Here is a 21,598-nt window from a genome sequence, read left to right on the forward strand (position 1 = left end):
TGGGAGCATGTGTCACCTACTGACATGCAAGGCCTGCTTCGGGATGGCAGTAGGGTTTGCTGCAGGGACCTGCAGGGAGGACATGCAAACCGTTGGGGTCTCTCTGGTGCTGTCAGGGCTGGATATCTTGCAGTGCTTTTTTTCTACCTCCTTCCCAGCAATGCAGGGGCATGGGGAATGGGGGTTGTAGTCAGTTCATCACATGGTGCCTCTGCTGCTCCTTCCTCCCCACAGGACTCCTCCTCACACCCTCCCTCAGCTCCAGCGTGGGGTCCCTCCCATGGGAGACAGTCCTCCACGAACTTCTCCAATGTGAGTCCTTCCCACGGGCTACAGCTCCTCACGAACTGCTCCAGAGTGGGCCCCTTCCAGTGGGTGCAGCCCTTCAACAGCGGGCTGCTCCGGCGCGGGTCCCCGCGGGGTCGGAGCCCTGCCGGCAGCCTGCCCCAGCGTGGGCTCCTCTCTGCACGGGGCCGCAGGTCCTGCCAGGAGCCTGCTCCGGCGCGGGTCCCCGCGGGGTCACAGCCTCCTTCAGGGACACCTGCCTGCTCTGGCGTGGGGTCCCCCACGGGCTGCCGGGGGATACCTGCTCCACCGCCGACCTCCCTGGGCTGCAGGGGCACAGCCTGCCTCACCGTGGGCTTCCCCACGGGCTGCAGGGGAACCTCTGCTCCGGCGCCTGGAGCACCTCCTCCCCTCCCTCGCTGACCTTGGTGTCTGCAGGGCTGTTTCTTTCACACGTTCTCGCTCGTCTTCGGCTCCAGTTGTGTGGGGTTTTGTTTTTGTGTTCCCTTCTTAAATATGCTGTCCCGGAGGTGCTACCACCGTCGCTGACGGGCTGGGCCTTGGCCAGCAGCGGGTCCCTCTTGGAGCCGGCTGGCACTGGCTGTGTCGGGCACGGGGGAAGCTTCTCGCAGCTTCTCGCAGAAGCCACCCCTGTAGCATCCCCACTACCAAAACCTCCCCACACAAACCCGATACACTGGGGTTGCAGTTGTCCTGGGCAGAAGGCAAGGCCAGGAGAAAAATGGGAAATGAGCTTCCATGTGCCACGTGTTTGTTTTCTTTTTTATATTTTCCCCATGCCAGCAGCAGCATAAATAGGGCAGATGCTCACCTCTCACCCTCTCTTGAGTACTGTCACTGCACTGATGTCTGAAGGCAGTATATGCCTTTTAAGTTTGCATTTTCAGTATTTTCATTCATTCATCATTTTCTTCTCCAGTACACCATTTGCATCCGGGCTTTGCTCAGAAGCAAGACTGACACCATTTATCATTTAATGGGGCTTGATAGTTTTCTGACAACTAAACATGTTCTTAATAGCATTAAGGAATTTACAGGCAGCCATACCTGAAGGCTAGCTCTCTGCCCACTTCAGCTTAGTCAGCAGCAGTTGTAGCTGCAGCTCTCTGGGTGCCTGTAGGCAAATGAAGCATTGACATATAATCAGCAGAAGTATTGTATACTCTTGTAAACCAAATAGACTTACTCTCTCAACAGATAAAATTATTACAGCTATAACTGAAATAAAATAATTAACCATTATTCATTCTGGGCTTTTCCAGGCAATGTCAAATTAAGATCTCGTATATTTCCAAAGAAAAACATACATAGTTTTACCTTGAGTTTGTTTTTATGGATTTTATACTACGCAGTAATGCTTACAGAAGGGCATAGGAGTTTACATTCTCACAGACTGTGGGCACAGTCACTGGGGGCACCGCAGGGACGTGGGTGAGCTGGTGTGTGCAGGGTCCTACTTCTCCAGAGGCAGATCTCCTTGTGCAAAGGGGTCTCAAGGACTCCCCTGGGGCAAGATGCAGAAGAGGCATGTAAAGTGCCAGACCAGGGAAGCATGGGTTTATACTCCATATACTCTTAAGCATGGGTTTATACTCCACAGGAATCGGTGGGACTTAAGGGTTTTGGAGATTCAAGGTCTTGCATTGCATCTTAACAACCTTCCATATGAAAAAGCAGATTAAACGTTCTCTGTATTTCCATTGCAACCCTCTCCCCAAGTTTGGCCACAACTTCTTATCATGATCCAAGAAGCAAGTGTTGTCTTTCGTCATGGCCTCAGCATTTTCTAGAAAAAACGTCTGGCAAGCCCAATGGTCAGAATCATGACATCAGAAGTGACCGGGTTCCGCGAACTCTTTCAGTTAATGAATAAACAGGCATTTTCTCATAAAGAGATGTTTCCAAAAACAAGTCTCTGTCAATAAATACCATAGACATGTATAGCTGCCATGAGCAGGAGATGTTATTCCCGTGCAGAAAGAAACGGGGAGGAGATTAAGGAACTCTCCGTCTGTTTCTGTACTGTGCAGCACGTGGGATATCACTCAAAATAGACCGTGCTCTCTGTTTCTCAGAGCCTGGGGAGGCAGAGGCTGGCATAGGCATGGCAGGATGGTGCTGGACAGTCTGACTCAAAGTCTATTGTTTTCTTGGAGGGGGGGCTGCAGGAAAAAATCCCTTGGTGAATGGAGCATATGAATGAAACCTGGTCCTGATGCTAAGATTATTCTGCAGGCCTTGATGGAGATAAAAAAGCGCATTAGACAAAACCATTATTGAACTTCTTGATTACATAACAATTTCCTCATCGTATTTCCAAGAATACTGAATCTATATTCAAACACCCTCCTACTCTCTCCCACACACCACCCCTTCTCCTTGCTATATCAGCTTCATTACTGAGTATGAAGACAGAAAAAGTATAGGGCATATTGCCATGAGCAGATAGATCTCAGATGCTTACACCAAGATTTTAGAGCCATCTATGGGATTTGGACAGCCAATTTTCATTAATTTTAATGGCCTTGAGAGTGTTCGGTCTTATGCTTAACATTAGTTAGGTCTCTATCAGCGCAAAGAACAGATAATCAAGCAATCAATATCACCAAGCCTAAACGTTGGGCTAGTCCCTGCTGCCTAACACTTACCCTGCTCTGTGCTGCCTGGGGTGGCATGCACGGTTTTGCTGCCCGCAAACTGCTGCTACCACAAGCTCAAAGAGAGAAGGGAAATTTCTGAACAGACTGACTCCTCTGTGGGACCCCTCTGCTGCCCAGGGATGAGCACTGACCTTGCCAACACAAAGGATAAATCCCTGGGGCCGCGCTCACCCAGCACGCAGGATCAGGCCCAGTGCAGGTGGGTATCTCCCAGAAGGTGTGTAGTAGAGGCTGCCTACCTAGTTTGGGGGGATTTTTGAGGATTAATGGCTTGCAAGGATGGCACATCCATCCTGCCTCAGGAAGCAGCAGTTGCACACAGGCTGGCTACACTTACTCACATAATCAGCTTGTTTGTCTCATTTCCATGTGTAATAACCAGCATGTAAGTATAATCATGCTAATCACTTTGAGGCAACTGCTTTAAATTCATTCAAAACCTTGCCCTGCCTGTCCTTGGGTTATTTAGCTTTCACAAAGGAACCGTAGCAGTAATCCAGCGATTCACTCAATAACAATCTTTGTGAAACAGTCAATTTAGTGGAAGAGAAAGTTGGGATCTTTTTTTTCTGGAATCCTGCCCAGACATACTGAGGCTTGCACTACAAGCCAGTGCTGTCATTAGGAGCCCATCCAATATCCTCTGCAAGTTACCTAGAAAAGTACCTGATGGGAAATATTGCAATTTATGGTGTGTTGCTACAGGTGAAAAGTAAGAGTAACTACAGAAGCAAAGAGTAAGGGAACTACACAGCTTCTCTCATGCAGTCTGTTGGCAGAAAAGGTCTGAGAGTTGGGCAGGGAAGAACTAGTCTTAAACCTTGCCGGCTTTATGAGCGGTTTAAGGAGTGTCTGTGATGCTCTGTTGTGGATACCTGCCCCGCAAGACCTGCTCTGTCAGGGCTCGTGTCATTAGCTCCGGTGGAGCCCATGTGAGGGCAGTGGAGAACAGCGCTCATGGATGTGGCACCAGAAGTACATGGATTCCCTCACCTGCCTCTGCCACCAACGTGGCCTGTCCCAGGCCAGGCATTTCAGCCTTTTGTGCCTCCAAATCCTCTTCCTGCGCCTCCAAACTTTAGGCTGCAAGCTTTTCTGTTGTTTCAGCTATGCGTTTTATAGGACCTACTGCAGAGGTGGGGCATCCAAGCCAGCAGCTCTAGATGTGCCTGCAGTGATACCAGAGGTGCCTTCTCCAGCCCCCGTAACAAGTCAGCACATGCCAGACAAGCCAGCAAAAAGACCTAGGGGTGGGGAAGAGCTAGACCCGTAAGTAAGAAGATGCACATTTCAGCAGCACTCACAAAATGTAACATGCTGATGCTTAACTTTCCCGTCCCTGTTCCTCCCGCAGGTCCAAGCCTGCACTCTGGGGGCCTTTCTGTGCTTGAGCCTGTTCAGCCTCAGCTCTTTGATTGCCAGCCCAAAATGTTTCACCAGCACAAGGCCGTCTTGCACATTTTTTAACAAGTCATGAAAACTAGTGGTACAGCAGGAGGCCCTCTCCCCACGCCGACCTCCATTTCAAGCAGCAGCTAGCAGCTGACTCAGCAGCGAGGTTTTGGGTCAGTGCTCTGCAGCAGGGACAGTGGGCACGCTTCTCCAGTAACCACTTGCCTACGCAGCTGGCGCCTCGCTTACTGCAGAGGGATCGGTCCTGCTCAAGTCCAGATTTGTCCTATTGGCTTTTCTTGTTAAAGAGAAGTGAACCTGGAAGAGGAAAGGAAGGAGGAGAGGCCAGGGATCAAACAAAAAGGCTGCCTGCCACGCAGAGCATCTCTAGCGGCATTCTTGGTGGGATAAATGTCTTTGCATCAGCTTTCTGTCTCTCGTTACTGGCAGTGGAAAATACAAAAGCTGCCAAGCCAGAGGCTCAGTATGGCCAAGATAGGAAACCGTATTAGACAGACAGAGGTGACTTCTATAGTCTGAAATCCCAGCCTGTAAATGCATGGGGATAGAGCCCTGTGCCACTGAACGCAGTGCTAATGCCTGACAGCAACAGCTGGATCCACTTTTCTGTGGACAGCTGCTCCTGGGGTGGGTTTTGTTGGATGGTGGATGCTACCGGGACACGGTTGCTTTAAAGAAGGAGAAGGATCCTCTAAACCCCGCTGGAGATGTTTCATCTCCCACTTTTTTGTACTTTCCAACTGAAAAGTGCCATGAATTCCTGGGGACAGTCAACTCAGATTTAGAAGTTTTTCTTAGCCTGACAAAATTCCCAAAGATGTATGATTGCAGTAGATCAAGAAGGGGGAAAATCTGTATCTTAGGAGCATAGGTGACATCTTGCTCCAACTTGCGGGAGAAATGATAAACATCTCTCTCTATTTATTGCTTAGCTCCATGGCTAAATCTGCTAAACCAAAACCAAATTTTACCCTCAGATGTCCTAGTTTTCAGATTTCTGTTTATCTGGCATTGCCTTGATCTTCAAAGCAGGAAGGTATATCAAAGGAAACAGAAGGTTTGACACCAATTACTGCTGCTGGATGCCATCCACTGAATTAAGATGGAGTGTTAATACTTACACTGAAAGTGAAGGAAATAAAACACACTAGGTACATCTAAGTCTACAAATAAGCCTTTCTGTGTATAGTGGGCAGAGATAAACCCAAGCAAAAAGTTTGAAATTACCATTGAATATATCGCAAACACCTTCAGAAATGTTGGGCTGTAAATAAAGAAATTACAGCAAAGCCACTAAAAGAGTCTTCCAGGAAAGAAAATCAGTCTCTCTGCTTCTCAGGGGTGTTACCTGGTCTTCAAGAGATGGTCTTTTGAAACGAACAACTGTGCAGAAGTAGTTAACACCTAAATCTCTCCCCACTTCACCAAGAGACACGTGACATATATTTTATTCTCTTGGGTTGGAAGCCATCAGTTCAAGCGCTTTTCCCTGCATCCTGCTCTGCTTCTCTTCATCCCATGGTTCTTCCTCCTGTTTTGCCCCTCCCAAGTCCTTCCCACAGCTGCTTGGGCTCACTGACCTGCAAAGCCTCTCAACAAAGCAACTCCCCCAGCGCACAAGTTGTTGTGGGGCTGTTTGTATTTCAGCAGCAAATTTATGGAAGAGTGTCATGGTTTTAGCTGGGACAGAGTTAATTTTCTTCACTCTAGCTGGCATGGTGCTGTGCTTTGAACTTAGCATGAAAAAACTGTTGAGATAACACACAGATGTTTGGGCTGTTGCTGGGCAGTGCTCGTACTAGTCAAGGGCATTTCCAGCTTCCCAGGCTCTGCCGGGGGCACAAGAAGCCGGGAGGGGAGGGGGCACAGCTAAGGGAGCAGATTCAAACTGGCCAAAGGGATATTCCATATCATGTAACGTCATGCCCAGTACAAGAACTGGGAGGGGCTGGCCGGGGGAGGGAGGCAGCAATCGCGGCTCAGGGATGGGCAGCGTCAGTCAGCGGGTGGTGAGCGGCTGTGTCATTCGTGTTTCTGTGGTTTTTTCCCTTTTTTTCTTTCCCTTCCTTTTCCATTTTATCATATTAACATTATTGTCATTATTATCATAATTATTAAACTGTGCTTATCCCAACCCACAAGTTCTTTTGCTCGTCCGATTCTCTTCCCCATCCCTGGGGGGGGGGGGGGGGTGAGCGAGCGGCTGCGGGGCGTTCAGTTGCCAGCTGGGGCTGAACTGCGACACAGAGGAAGGTAGCGAGGAGGAGGTGAAAGGTTCACTAGCACTGTGAAGGTGCACAGCTAACAACAAACATTCTTTTAGGTAACCTGTTTAAAAAGGAAAAGGAATCTTCCTAGCATTTTTCCTGGTAACAATTTAGTAACTGAAAGCGAGGCTATTCTAAAATTCCCTTTACTAGACCATTGCATAGGAGGCCATTGACACCGTTCACTTCTTCCATCTAATCCAACTTAGACAATGAAACCAGTGTTTAATGGAGATAATTTTTATTTCTAGTCAAATCTCATTCTTCAGATTAAATTCCTAGGTCTGCAGTGACATGTACATATCAAGGTTATATAGTACATTTTTGTGAGGTAAACGGTAAATTATTTTACTACATTGATTTGGAAGGGGTTTTAGTAACAGCAAGTGGATCCTAAAACACTTGTTGAAATAAAAATTTCAAAATTGAAACTCTTGCCTTAAATTTGGATTTTTTTTTAAGGTGTATGGGCTTTTCTCCTAAAGCCATAGTTTAAGCTTGCCATATGAATTTGGTTCAAGTGAAGCTTCCATACTTTGCAGTCCATTTCTGCCTTTCAGCTTTGGAGAAGAGGTGAGGCTCTTCTTGAGAAGACCACAGTGTTTCTGAACCATATTGGATCTGCATGTTTCTCCTACAGCAGCAAGGCTTGTTGCACTGTAGTGACCGTCCGTTTAGGGATAAATGGTCAGAAGTCTGATATTTCCCAACAGTTAGGGTGCCTGTGCTGGGCTTGGCTGAAGAGAAATCCTGCAAGAGTGTCTTTGTCCAGTGCCTGAGGTGGTAAATGGATATCCTGGTATTGTGAGGCTGGCTGAGAAAGGCCACTGTGAGGAAACCTAAAATCTAGTTATATGGGCAAGGAAGGAGTGCGCCAGATTTGCAAGTGATGATACAGAACTCTTCTCCTAGGTTTTATAATTCATTGCTTAATATTGTGTATCTAGTCATCATGCACATACATTGCCATTGATTTCATGCTGCTTTTCTATCAAGCAGGAGAAAAGCGAGCATAAGGGACCAGCTTACACTGAAACGAATACATAAATCATTAGTCACATATACGTGCGTTTTGAAATCATTGCTGTGTTTTAGCAGTAACCTGAGAAACTAAATAAAATCTCACCCAACTAACAAACTAGAGAAAGAATTCACTAGTAGAAAAAAGCACTCCTCAAATTGTCTGTCAGCTCTAAAACCTCCCTAAAATGACCTTAAAAGAAGATGTAATTAGGGAAACTGGAAACTGTAGCATTAATGTCTATATAAAACAGGTATGGAAGGATAGCCTGCTACCCCATCTGAAAGCTGCAAGTACACTAATCTAGCACTTTGTCCTTTCCAGCTCTGTGTAGAGTCAGTGGCCCAGGGTCTGATCAGATTTATGTGGGTTTTGAGGGGGGCTGCTCACTGCAGACCCTTCTCTCATTGCACTTTTCAGCCCAAGCGCTGGTTTCTGATAATGGATGAGCTCTCCAGTGGCCAGACTTGCCCTGCCTTGGCTGCCTTAGTGTTGTCAGTTTAGCTTGCCTGGATGAATTTGCTCTTTCCCCTGGCTGCGATGGCCACGCTGGGATGGCTAGGATGGCCAGTTGGTCGCATGCAGAGCGGCTCAGAGCTCAAAATGTTTTAGAAACCTTGGTAAAGCTTTCATGTATTTCACAACCGTCCAGTTTCACTTAGAGATGAGTTATTAAAAAAGTCTATTACTAGTATGCTTATAGGTAGTAGAAGTGCACACAGGTCTCTGTAATTAGCCATAGGCACTCAAAATTACAGATGCAACCATGCATTAAATGGAAGACGTCACTCTGACCAAATCTTGCATTCACAATTGCGTTCCTTCCTGCTTAGATTTCAGAGCCTGTTGTCCAGATGGGCTTTGTTGGGCACCTAATTAGTAGTTAATCAAAAGCTCCTGCTGTGAACTGCTTCACAGCCCTCCTGGCATCCTAGCTGCTCGGTATGCATTCCTTGACTACACAGAGATGAAGACACAGGAGTTGAAGTAGATGCTTTAGCTCCTTTATGCATCTGACATAACTAAAGTAGCTTCCAAAATAAAATCACCTCAGGATGCATTGGCTATCTGACTTCTGTGGCCTAAGAGGCCTGAAATGTGTAAGTGGAAATACAGCCATGCATTAATGGCAATGTTCTATTATAATTTTTTTATTATCATCATCATCATCATCATCATCAACTATATTATATATTATGATGGCATAATTATATATTCTAATGGCACAATATATTCTACACCAATTCACTGTTTTCTCTTTCTTTTCCAGATTTTGGCAATCATTTCCATCATGTTTATTGTACTATCTACAATTGCCTTGTCCCTTAACACACTTCCTGAGCTACAAGGCGTGGATGAATTTGGGCAGACCACAGATAATCCCCAACTTGCCCACGTAGAAGCGGTGTGCATTGCATGGTTTACAATGGAATACCTCTTGCGGTTCCTATCCTCGCCTAAGAAATGGAAGTTTTTCAAAGGCCCGCTGAATGCTATTGATTTGCTAGCTATTTTACCATACTATGTCACTATCTTCCTCACAGAATCCAATAAAAGTGTACTTCAGTTCCAAAATGTACGACGAGTGGTCCAGATATTTCGGATTATGAGGATACTCCGGATTTTAAAGCTTGCCCGTCACTCAACGGGTTTACAGTCCTTGGGGTTTACACTGAGGAGGAGTTACAATGAGCTTGGATTACTCATCTTGTTTTTGGCCATGGGCATTATGATCTTTTCCAGTTTAGTGTTTTTCGCAGAAAAGGACGAGGATGATACAAAATTCAAGAGCATCCCAGCTTCTTTCTGGTGGGCAACAATTACCATGACAACAGTAGGCTACGGAGACATCTACCCCAAAACACTTTTAGGTAAAATAGTAGGAGGACTGTGCTGCATTGCTGGTGTGCTGGTGATTGCTCTTCCCATCCCGATTATTGTCAATAACTTCTCTGAGTTCTACAAGGAGCAGAAGCGGCAGGAGAAAGCCATTAAGCGCAGGGAAGCTCTTGAAAGAGCAAAAAGGAACGGCAGCATTGTTTCCATGAACATGAAGGATGCATTTGCCCGTAGTATAGAACTCATGGACATTGTGGTTGAAAAGAATGGAGAAAGCATAGCCAAAAAGGATAAAGTTCAGGACAATCATTTATCTCCCAGCAAATGGAAATGGACCAAAAGAACACTCTCTGAAACTAGCTCTAGTAAATCTTTTGAAACGAAGGAACAAGGATCTCCAGAAAAAACCAGGTCGTCTTCAAGTCCCCAGCACCTGAATGTCCAACAGCTGGAGGACATGTACAACAAAATGGCAAAGACTCAGTCCCAGCCAAATCTTAATACTAAAGAGTTGAGTCAACCTGGAAAGCAAAAGGAAGAGTTAGAAATGGAAACCCTTCCTGGCCCTATGGTGCCCTTGCTGACAACTCGCACTGACGGGATCATTGACATGAGGAGCATGTCCAGCATCGACAGCTTCATAAGTTGCGCGGCAGAGTTCCCTGACTCCGGGAGGTTTTCCCACAGCCCGCTTGCTACCCTTCCCTGCAAAGGTGGCATCAACGTAATTCAGGAGCAGAGCCGGCCAGAGGGGAGCGGTGGCAGATTTGTGGAAATGAAACCGAGCTCTGAAGGCAGCCACCGTTCTGCTTTTTTCATAGAAAGTCCCAAAAGCTCTATAAAGGCCAGTAACCCTTTAAAACTAAGATCTCTGAAAGTCAACTTCATGGAAGAAGACACCAGCACATTAGTACCAGCATCAAATGTACTGAGAATATATCCAGACCCTCTCAAGAGCAGGGGAGCTGCTGCTGCTGCAGCCACAGATACTTCCTTACTCTCTGACAGATCCCTCATGAGCCCAGAAGCCTCGATCTACACAACTGCAAGTGCGAGAACACCCCCAAAGTCACCAGAGACACAAACAGCCATAGCTTTCAACTTCCACGATGCCGGTATACACAAATATATAGATGCTGACACTGATGATGAAGGTCAGCTGCTTTACGATTCAAGTCCTCCCGGAAATGTGAGTCCCAAGTACAATGTTACAAACAGTGGCTATCTAAAGCAAAAGGATAATGTATATAGAACAGAGAAGAACCATCTAGAAGCTGCTGCTTTACCCACCTCCCCTAAGCTGATAGGGCAAAACTGCATTTACTCTATGGAAGGTATCGCTGGAAGAATCCAGGGCAATCAGGAGACTGTCAGACTAGAAAATCACATTTCCCCAGAAGTCCATGTATTACCAGGCAGCGGAGGACATGCTAACACACATGATCAAAGCATCTGAGATGGGTTGCAAAAGAACTTACGGAAAGTTTAAAGGAATGTATTTACAGTCAACACAAAAAAAAAAGAGCTTCTGCATGGCATGAACTTGGCTGAAACAAGCCACCTGTTCCTAAAAGTCTGGGGGAGGTCCAGTGTGGGTTTGTGAAAATGTCCTTCTCTGAAACAACTCTAAAGACGTTGCCCACATCAGTCAAAAAACAAGGATTGCGAATCATGATCACACATTGATCTCCTTTCATGTTGTCCAGTGAAGCCAATGTGACCAAATATCCATCCATTCCCCTTGAACGCTAGAGCTCCTTTTGGAAATGTTAATATTGATTCGCATTAGTTCCATAAAGGATGCCAAGGCAGCCAGATCTGAACTCTGGAATAAATTGCTGGGGTTGGCATAAAGCTATCAAAACCACAGTACTCACTGCTTCAGGGCAGCTGTTCCCCATCTACAGCTTTCTCTGATGGATATTGTGTCTAAAGGTAACAGGGAACACTTGCATTATTGGAAAATCCGAGCAAAAACCATTTAAAACAAATAGCGGTCTAGAGAAACCAATTATTAAAATGCTCTGTGTATGTTTAACAATACGATATCCTGTAGGACCTGACATTTTCTTTTGAAATATCAGCAGGGTGAGTTGCACCACTTGTATCTAATTCCAAACATCCCCTAGCACATAGTGAAACTTGCACTTACCCTCTGCTAAAAACCGACACGTGTCCCGGGGCCAGCGCGTGGCCCTCGGGGACCCACAGCCCACGCTGGGAAGGTGTGGAGGAGCCATGCAGAAGCAGGAGTCTCCAGGAGCATCGCAGCCAGACCCCCTTCCCGGTGCCGGGGCGTACGGGCTGGAAGGAGTGCCCAGCTCCTGCCCGGCCCTGCCACGGAGGGAGATGCTCGCTGCCCTGCCCCGCGGGGACAGCCGAGCGCGCCGGGGCCTCCCGTCCCACCCGCGCGCCCGCTCCAGGCGTCAGCCAAAGCCTTGCCCTTGGCATAGGAGAGGAACCGGTCGGTCTGAAGCTTTTTGTGCCCAAGCGGCGCAGTGAAAGATATGCAAGCGATACATAAATATGCAAAAAGAGGGATTCGTTAGCGACCCGCCCCAGGCCTGGCTGTGCTCTCTCTCACGAGGAGGTCGGGCAGGAGAGGCTCCTGCGAAGCTGCCGCGCGAAGCGGCTGCGAGAGACAGGAGAATCAGGCCTGACATTTTAATAACATCCAGTCATTTTTAGACGAAACAAGAAAAAAAAAATAAAAAAAAAGATCTGACCATTTTAAATGAACAGAACTAGCAGCCACCAGCCTAGGTTTTTAAAATATTATTGTTTCAATAAAGTTATGTCAAATTGTGTAGGAAATAATTTGTCTTTGGTTTTTAATCTCGGGGGGGAAAGCACTTTACGTTGACTTTTTGTTGTTGCTGTTGCAATGCTGGAGTAGGATAGCAGAGTGTAACAATCAAGCACTTTAACCAAGCACTATTTTAATTTGTGCCTCCTGTCGTGACCGTGATTTGTTACAAGCCTGTAGCAAGTCACAACCTGTCCTGTGGTAACTGTGATGGTAATCTTTTATGTTGTTCTCTGTTTCTACTGTAAAACTCAGTTGTAAATAACTCTGTCAAGAAGCATTTCATGACCTATTTCTGAGTACCTGCCAGGGCATGTGACGATCTGCATGCAGCAGGTCCGGGGATGTGCTGAGACACGGGACGTGGGAGCAGAGGCGCGCAGGCGGGAGGAGGACCCCAAGCCGCTCGAGTCCGCTGCGTTTTGTTCCTTCCTATTGTAAAAAAAAAAAGGCGTTGGTTAGTCCTGAATGTCAATGTCTGTCCGTGCAAGCTGTGCAGTACTTCTGTCTGTAATCCGTAATAGTGAATGCAGTACGTACGGACAAAAGCAATAAGCACATATATGTTTTAGGAACTATTATGGGTTACAGTGATAGCTTTGTTAGGTCTCTCCTTGGCACAAAACTGTACGCGTGTTGGCGTTAACTCTGCTCTGCTCAGCCGGCCCCGGCCCCGGCCAGCGGGAGGCAGCCTGAGGTACCCGCTCAGAGGTCGCCCCTGCGTCCCAGCAAGGCAAGACCCTGGGGGAGGCGTGAGTAAGACCTGAGCCACCACCTCAGAACTAGCCCGCCGGCAGCGAAAGCGACCTCGAGCCGTGCAAGGGCTGACGTGGGGGTGTGCAAGATTCACGGCCCCTGCGAGTGCAGCGGCTACTCTCCAGAGCACTTACGCAGGGCCGGTCCCTGAGGTCCCTTAGCTTTTACTCTGCCTTCGCTCAGCCGAAACCACCGTTCCTCCGAGTGGGCGCTTTGCCTGGTGAAGGACTTTAGGATTTGGCCATAGTAAATACAAGTGTACTTAGAGGAGCCGATGTATTGCTGAGATACTAGTTAAGATTGAGCCGTCACAAACAAGTAAAGTGACTTTCCAGCAGATAAGCTTTAAATACTGATTTATTCTGTGGCCTTCCAAGGCCATAGAGCAGCAATGAGAAATTTTAAAGAGAACAGTCTTAACATAATCTCTATGTTTCAGTGATCATTCATGTCTGCCATCAGCACAAATGTAAAAAGAAGAAAAATCAGGGAAAAGTTTTTTGATAAAGTAAGTAATAGCTATTTCCAAGTTAAATATTTTTAGAGCTGATGCTTTCACGTGGAAAAAAAAGTCATATTTTACATATCACGAAAGTGAGCGTATTTAAATATAGCCATATAGTGTAGTATTTACCACACTCTCATCCAAATTGATGTATTTGGTTTATAGATGGCACTGACAAAAATGTATAGATCAACAATTCTATCATTTTTTAACCGATAATCAACTGGTGCAACTCTCCTTGTAACCAAAGGCCCTCTGTCTGCCTTGTGTGATCACTCATGACACACACCTTATATCATCTATTTAGTCCTACCTTTAAAGTAGCATTTTATTGAGTCACTTTTGAAAGCCAAATTCAAAAGTATCATTAAAAATCTACCTTTTAAGTCTGAATAGCCAAAGTCCTATAGATTTCTTATAGAAAGCAAATAATTTAAAATTAAGCATATAATATGCTTGAAGAGCATTTCTTTCTTATTTGTGTATGAAGATGTAGCTGTCATTTTGTGCCCAGTTAAAAAGGAAGTATGTTTAATTTATTTTAATGAAATAAAGTCTGAATATGAAGTATGTATCTATATATGTGTGTGTGTGCATAATACACATATATATAATGTAAGCACTGGGAAATCTACTCTAACAAAGCTATGGTAGACTAAATCTGTACTCATTACAAAAGGAAAGGCAGTGCTTTGAAAACATAACGCTCACCAAATTCTATAGACACTAGAAAGACAATTTCATTTTAGAGTTTGTTTGATACACGTTTCCCAAAGCTCATAACAGTCGGGGAAAATATGCAATATCTCCTGCATTGAGCTAAAACATGCAGTTTAGTCTCTGGTATTTGGCATTCAGGTCTGTGAAGTTACTGTGCATCATGTATCAAGCAAGCTGACAGAGTTTCACCTGCTGCTGCGGAAGACTTCATATCTGAAAGGACTGTGTATGTGTGATGTTTTTGCTTGCTTGCATCTTACGCCATCAGCATCGTTTTTGATACATATATATAAATATATACATAATATATATATGCAGAAGGAATGGGTGCAGTTTTCTTAACCAGGAGGCAAAGACCCTTTGAGTTTTAGCCTTGGACAAAGGAATACAGCAGTCACATTGCAGTAGATTTCTCAGTGCCTTTTCTTAGAAACTTCACCTAAGCACACTTACAGAAAAGAAAAAAAAAAAAGAAACAAAACAGTCTCCTGTGAAATCCACATTTTTCTGAAAGGTTCGAGAGTCAATAATGGCAGAAGAAGGAAAAAAAGAAAAGAGGAAAAGAAAACCTGCAGAAGGCACATTCCCTTCCTGAACATGCCATGTGTCAAACGCCAGGGAATATCTGTCTGTGCGAGTCACGCAGAAACACATCCGCGGTGGTTGGTTTCTTTGGCAACTATGGCTGTGATAAACTGTAGCCTTTTCTTCCCTTGCAGCTAATAAGATACACCTTTCTAAGGAAACAGTATTCTCTTCTGTAAAATTGTAATGTATTGTTAATATTTGTACCTACTGTATATTTATGTCTTGGCAGAATTATGACCGGTACAGTTTATAGTAAATAACAAGGGTATTTAAAACTCATCGCAAAGACAAGGTTTCTAAAGCCAAGTTCTCTCTCTGTCGGTAAGCGCCACATACCACGATCTCCAATAGTTTTTAACGCCTCATTTTAAAGCGAATAATAGAATTACTGAATAAAGCAGCCGAGCGATGGAGACCCTGCGGCACGACGCCCTCCTGTGCTGCTCAGTCGGGGGCGAGACGGGCTTTCCTGGCACCTCCAGATTAGCTCCAACTCCGTCATGTTTGGTCAGTCACTTCTGCTTACGGTAACCAGACTGAACAAGTGTTACCTTAGGTTGCTTTAGGATCACCCACCTGGGGAGAATATGGCTTTAAATAGGTCTTGAATAAAGTACAGACGTTCTAGTTACCTCTGTACCTTCTGTTTGCCATTGTGTTGGCTTTATAAGTATCTGATGTATGGAAAAGTCACGTGACTTTCATGCATTCCAGAGTAGTCTATTTTTTTGTTCAGATTTTAAAAAAAAAAGTTATATATATGAAAATATAAATATATATCTGTATTTTTAGCAAATTTATAATAGGGCAATCAAGTCAGATTTCTTCTTTTTCTATTACAGAATAATATATTAGATGCTTTCTTGGTGTTCATTTACTTAGCTGATCCCCTAACTTTTTTGTTGGGTTTTTTTTTTCTCTTTCGTCCTGAAAAAAAAAAAACCACCTGCAACATCCCTCCTGGAAGTGCGTCTGCGAAAGATCACTGAGTTTGTCTGATGTTGTCATGTTTTTGTATTTTTCCTGTTTGTGGTACTTAAAAATAACGAGGGGCTGGCTACGGAAACTAAGATGTTCCTCCTGAGAAACACAGAAGCGGGCCTGACGCCGTCCTTGGTTATGGCGGTGTGACTGTCAGCAAATGCCGCGGCTTCAGTGTTAGCCATAGCCTGGACTTCAGTAGGGTCTGTCCAGATTTACACTGGTTAAGCTAAGAGTATAAAGAAGGGGCAGGATTTTAATCTGACAGTTCTAATAATTATGATGGAATTGGGATAAGCATCAAAATTCAGGCTCTTATTTTAAGGTAGTGACCTGGCGATGCTCAGGCACAGCTCCCACCTTTGGCGAAGTTTTTCCTGGGCTAAAACAGAAGGGTTCAAGGCTTTCATTTCTCACTGGGCTTTGGAATTCCTACTTTCAGTCCCAGCCAAAAATCACGAAATGAGAAAAAATTATGGAGGGGTAAAAAAACCTGAATGTACACGTTCAGAAAGGGACCAGATTTGGATTTGGTTATGGTAAAGTCCGTCCATGTACCTGCTTATTTAGTGCTCTTCCTTGCTCCTTTATAGCTGTACTGTCACATAAATTGAATAAAAGTCCATGAGATAAATGTGCATCCTGAAGCTATCTCATGATCTGTTGAAGTTTAGCATGACAAATTGCTTCAGACGAGCCCCATAGCTCCGCATACACATTTCCTTTTGAATCCGCCCAGTGGTCTGGCCAGTGACCATTTTTTTTCCAAAGCTGGAGTTTTGGTCCCATTTCCTTTTGTCTGCTTGTGTGATTTTTCTTATATCCCCACCGCACTAGCCAGTAAACCTGAAACAGAATTACTCTGGGAAAACACCTGTTTCAGAACGTCCAGACACCACCCGAATGAACAGAGTAACTAGCAGAAACAGTATTGCATGTGATTATGTATCAGGCAGATCCATTCACACATGAGGCTGCTAAAACTGGGTGGGATTTTTCTTCTTTTAAAAGCAATTAATGCAATAGCGCACCATATCTATCATCAATGACCACATAAATCCTTTCAAAAGGCACCTTCCATATCGGTAAGTTTGAGCATAGTCCACAAAACCATAGAAAGCTTCTAGTCAGAGCACTCTTAAAAGCTCCCCTGCAGGTAGCCCTCCCGCACCACCACAGGAACGACCCAAATACCAACCAGCCCTTCAAAGAAGACGTTTATTTTCCAGCATGTGCTTTGCACCCCATGCTGATCAGGTTTAGGCTCTTGCACTGAAACTTTGTCTTGGTCAGACAAAGGAAACCTTAGGGAAACTGAATGTCTGCATTTAGGTGTGTATCCCCTTTGTTGCTGGTGTTACCTAAGCCACAAATAAGTGTCCTTTGACACCAATGGTAGGGTGCCACAAGTGTTCATATCTGTAAATACTATTCAGAATTTTGCTTTGCTTGATTCTGGCTTCATTGCACAAGAAGTCTTCAGTCTAGAGGCTTAGAAGAGAAAGCTTCATTTTTCTTTTTAACTAGAAATAATACTATTGATAGTCTGTAGGACTGAACAAGGATTAACGTTGATGTTTTCAAAAGGGGTCTTTTCAAGACTGTAGTGACTCTACCTTCAAAAAATAGTCATAATTAGGCTGGGTTCAGTACAAAGACTCACCCAAACTAGAGCCTTGTGGAAGCCAGGGAGCCAAATCTGCATGAAATGCCAAAGCCTGTGCTGCTGTAAGTAAAAGCCTGTTGAGGGTAATGGACCTGTGCCCCATTTAGCCCAGTGAGGAATTTGGCCCCATAGTGCTAAAAACTAATGGAAAACTAAAGGCCCTGCAAGACCTCAGGGATGGACGTGTCTGTCCACAGCACCCGTGAGGAAACCAGTGGGGTGAGGGGATGGGAAACAGCCGGGTCAATGACAGCCTGGGAAAGGAAGAATCCTTCAGGCAAGAAGATGATAATCACCTCATCCCCGCCTTGACTGAGCATCCCTCCGTGTCAGCTCACTCTTTGTGGGCTTGATGCTGCAAGCAGCACCCCGTACTCGCAGATGATGGTCCCTGAAGCAGGACCACAACCTCAGCCACACGGTTCAACACTCTCAGTCCTCACTGCAGGGACTTACTGATGCAGGGAGGACACTACCGGCAGATGGGCCATCAGTTACCTTGGATCATGTCACAGCCTCTGGTCCTATTGATAATCTACATTTAAGATCATTTTAGGACTCCACAGTTCTTCTCTACTCTCCATATTTCATTTAGGAGCTCTGCCTATTATGCCTCTTCTTCCTTTTATGTTTCACTGCCCCTAAATACCATTAGCCACATGTTGGCTCAGACAACCACTGGGATTTACTTTGTTTATATCGGTGCTGTTCGTTTGTTGCAAAGGTGGAAAACATTTTCCCCCCCCATTCTTTCTGGGTTTTTTTGGTGGTGGGTGCAGAAAATTGCTTTTGCATTGAAACGTTCCTCACTGGTGTGTTTGGGGATGGGAGGGTGGGAAGATGCAGCATCTCCTTGTCACTTTGAACTTTGAAGCCATGATATTGCAATCAGAAAGGCCAGCCGCAGCTACCAACCAAACTCCCTTTCTAACTAGATTAGCATTAAAAACATATACCCCGACTTACTGCCACAGAATCCTGGTTTTTCATCAGACCAGCGAAGCAGTTCCTGAATGGGGAGGAAACTCTTCATGAGGGACTGCTGCAAGTGCTGTTTAGTAATGCCTCCACGCCCAGGGAAGGATGCGGGGTGGTCTGTCACTGTGCTGCACATAGTGGCTGCTCAGCATTTCACAGGGCCGGGGAAGAGCCTCAGGTCTTCCTTCTCCAAAAGCACAGGACGGCTGCTGTACCTGCATAGCGGCCCATGAGCCCCAGGCAAGGGCTTCCCGGTGAACCCTCCGAAGGGCAGAGGCGAGCATCCCTAGTCATTAAAGGATAAGAACTCTATGGGGCTCCCTTTAAAAGAAAAATGTGACATTTAGCAACAAATAAATACTGGGAAAATGTATGTTTCCTGTGGCTATTCTAGTACATGAGGATCAAATTGCTTTTGCATCTGAAAACTGAAACTGACTGTGCCCCACTTGCGAAAGAGTGGAACATACGACAGGTTTCTCCATTGCCTTGCACTCCAGTTATTTTTTAACCGGCGCAATGGAGACCCCAGTCCAGTGTGTCTGTAGTGGGGGGCAATACGTCCTGTCCCTGCCCTACAGCCCAGCAGCTCCTGCACAATCCCTTCATTGGGTTAGATTGGATCAACCCAAGGGGCAATGCGTCAGCAGATGTTTTCTCCCCATTTAAGCAATGATTCAATACCCTGGCATTTTGGGGTGATTAGAGCAACATTAGCCATATACTAGTGTACTTAGAGTATTTTTTTTTAACTTTGCTTTAGTCATTCTTTGTTGAAGTTTATTGACCTCTCCAATTGTTTCTGTAAACAAATTATTAAAAAAAAATCAGTGTCTTTATATGCATGTAGTAGTATGAAACTGTGATCAATGTGTGACATTCAGAAACTGTACTGTCTTGTAAAATATGTCCAAATGTCTAAGGATTTTAAAGCAATGGTCCCTTACTACAGACTACAGAAATAAATAAAAAGGTATGGATAAAACCAAAGCCTTTATTTGCTCTGTTTCATGGTCATATACACTGGCCAAAAATATAACCACCGTCAGCTGGCACAGAGTTTCTGCTTTAGCTCATTGCAGTTGACAGCAGGTTTAGACATATGTTATTTGCTCACGGATAGGGCCATGATTCAGGAAAGCAGTGCTGAGCTTGACGCCTCCTGTTTTAAGTCTGACGGATGCAGTGCACAAGCCTGTGGGCTTCAGTCCTCACCCGCCGCCAACAAAGCCTACCCACGTCTCCTGTAGCCGCGGCCAGGCTCGGGGAGTGGGGCACCCCCAGGCCCTCCATGCATGGGTGGGCAGAGCACAGGGCCGTCCCTACCCCACACGCAGCTCCTGGAAAGCGGCGTCTTGATCACGCACTTGTGCAGCAGCAGAACCAGACGCAGATGGGAGAACAGCCGAGGTTTGGAGACAAAGAGCTTTGGGTGTGAAAACGAGACAAACAGGTTGGTTTTGCTGCTACTTGAGGCAAAAACTTGGACTTTCTGCTGGAGTCACTGTGGTTTTCTTCTCCATTAGATTAAGCAGTGGGTTGGTTAAATTATGCAAGTCATCAGAGCAAAGGTAATTTAAAATGCTCAGGAATATTTTCTTTCCATTTATACTGAAATGCAGTTTCTGTAAGATTCTTCAAAGCTTTAATCTCACACCCCCACCCCCCTGATGTATCGAGCCTTTAATTTATGGCCATTTAAAATTTAAAAAGAACAAATAAGCACACGTTTCTACCTGGACTGTGGTTCCGCACTCCCTGCACCCTCACAAAGTTCCTGCACATACAAATCACATGAAGACTAAGTGCACAGTTCTACTTCTTATTTTATACAGCCACCGCGGTTGCAAATGGAAGCCAGGAAGTCAAATGCACAAGTGGACAAATCTCACCCGAAGCCCTGCGCAGCATTTTAATGGCATAGTTCTGCATTTACTTGTGTTTTTTCAGTTTAGTAAGTTCTAAGAAAAATCTAAATGGTCGAGTGTTCCATAACAAGCAGTGACAATGACATCTAATAAGATTAAGGCACTGAACCTGAAGAGGGGTTTACAAATGAAGAATTAGGAAGTGGAGAAATTCCTATCACGTATGTCTTCCACTTTCTGCTAATGATTTTCCTTGTTATTTGCCTGCCAACCTGAGCATGCAACCTCCTGAATTATAATCCAGTACCTGTAATTATACTGTCCAAGGAGGTTTTTCTCTATGAATTGATTTACTTCAACAGGTCAATTAAAATAATGCCTACCTCCTGAGGCACTGTGGTTCATTATTGTGTGCCAAATCTATAGATACTAATTTTTCTCCCAGTTAAAGTATACTACAGGAACTTTGCTTTGCCTAGACCCTCCACCCCACATCCCTTTTGCCTGCATGTGCTTTATGCCAAGCCAAGGCACTAGCAGGATAATTTAACCCACGAGGCAGAAGCACCACCTGGAAAGCAGGATCCATCCCAGCCCACGTCACCGGTGGCAGAGTGCGGCGATCACAGCGTGGGCACTGCCTGCTCAGCACCAGTCTCACTCTTACTTCAGGCACCAGCTGCCAAATGTTACCAAGGCCAACATCAGTAGGTTTACTCTTCTACCAACAACAATACGCATTTCCCAGACTTTACCCAGATTAATGAAAGGCAGCAGCTTTTTCACATTTCTGGTCTCTCCTTCACCTCCTCCAGCCCACATCTCTCCTCCCTGGCTCCAACAGCAACAACCTGAGTCTCTCCCCCCCCCCCAACTTGGATGGATTTTCCCATGATGTGTCTTATTTCAGCTCAACTAGGCACATTTTTGTTTCTTTCCTTGTTACACGTGATCCTCTGCTCCTACAAAACCACCGTATCTGTTTTCTGACCAGCCAGAGCACGCCGATGCCTGCCTCATGCTGAGCCAGGTGACAGCCAGTGGTCCCAAAGGTTACTCAAACAACACCCTGCCAAGGGAGCACAGACCCCACGTCGGGGCACGAGAGCTCCAGCAACACCCCCGCACCCTGCCCTGAGCTCTGGCAAGGCTCCCCCCGCTCCCCCCATCCCCTCCTCCCCTGGGGTCGCGCCTGTGCCAGCTGCCTCCGCAGCCTGAGCGCAC

General features: G+C 45.5%; 1 protein-coding gene across 1 annotated transcript in view; it reads left to right on the forward strand.

Moving 5' to 3' along the window:
* KCNB1 (potassium voltage-gated channel subfamily B member 1) overlaps positions 1-12,311 on the forward strand; it is a 126,912-nt gene extending 114,601 nt beyond the window's left edge. Inside the window, exon 3 of the mRNA XM_075108709.1 lies at positions 8,938-12,311. Coding sequence (XP_074964810.1) covers positions 8,938-10,962 — 2,025 coding nt within the window. The 3' untranslated portion in view covers positions 10,963-12,311. The remainder of the gene's footprint in view (positions 1-8,937) is intronic.
* The last annotated feature ends 9,287 nt before the right edge of the window (positions 12,312-21,598 follow it).

The sequence above is a fragment of the Phalacrocorax aristotelis genome, chromosome 13, assembly GCF_949628215.1.
Source record: "Phalacrocorax aristotelis chromosome 13, bGulAri2.1, whole genome shotgun sequence".
In the NCBI taxonomy this organism is placed as follows: Eukaryota; Metazoa; Chordata; class Aves; order Suliformes; family Phalacrocoracidae; genus Phalacrocorax; species Phalacrocorax aristotelis.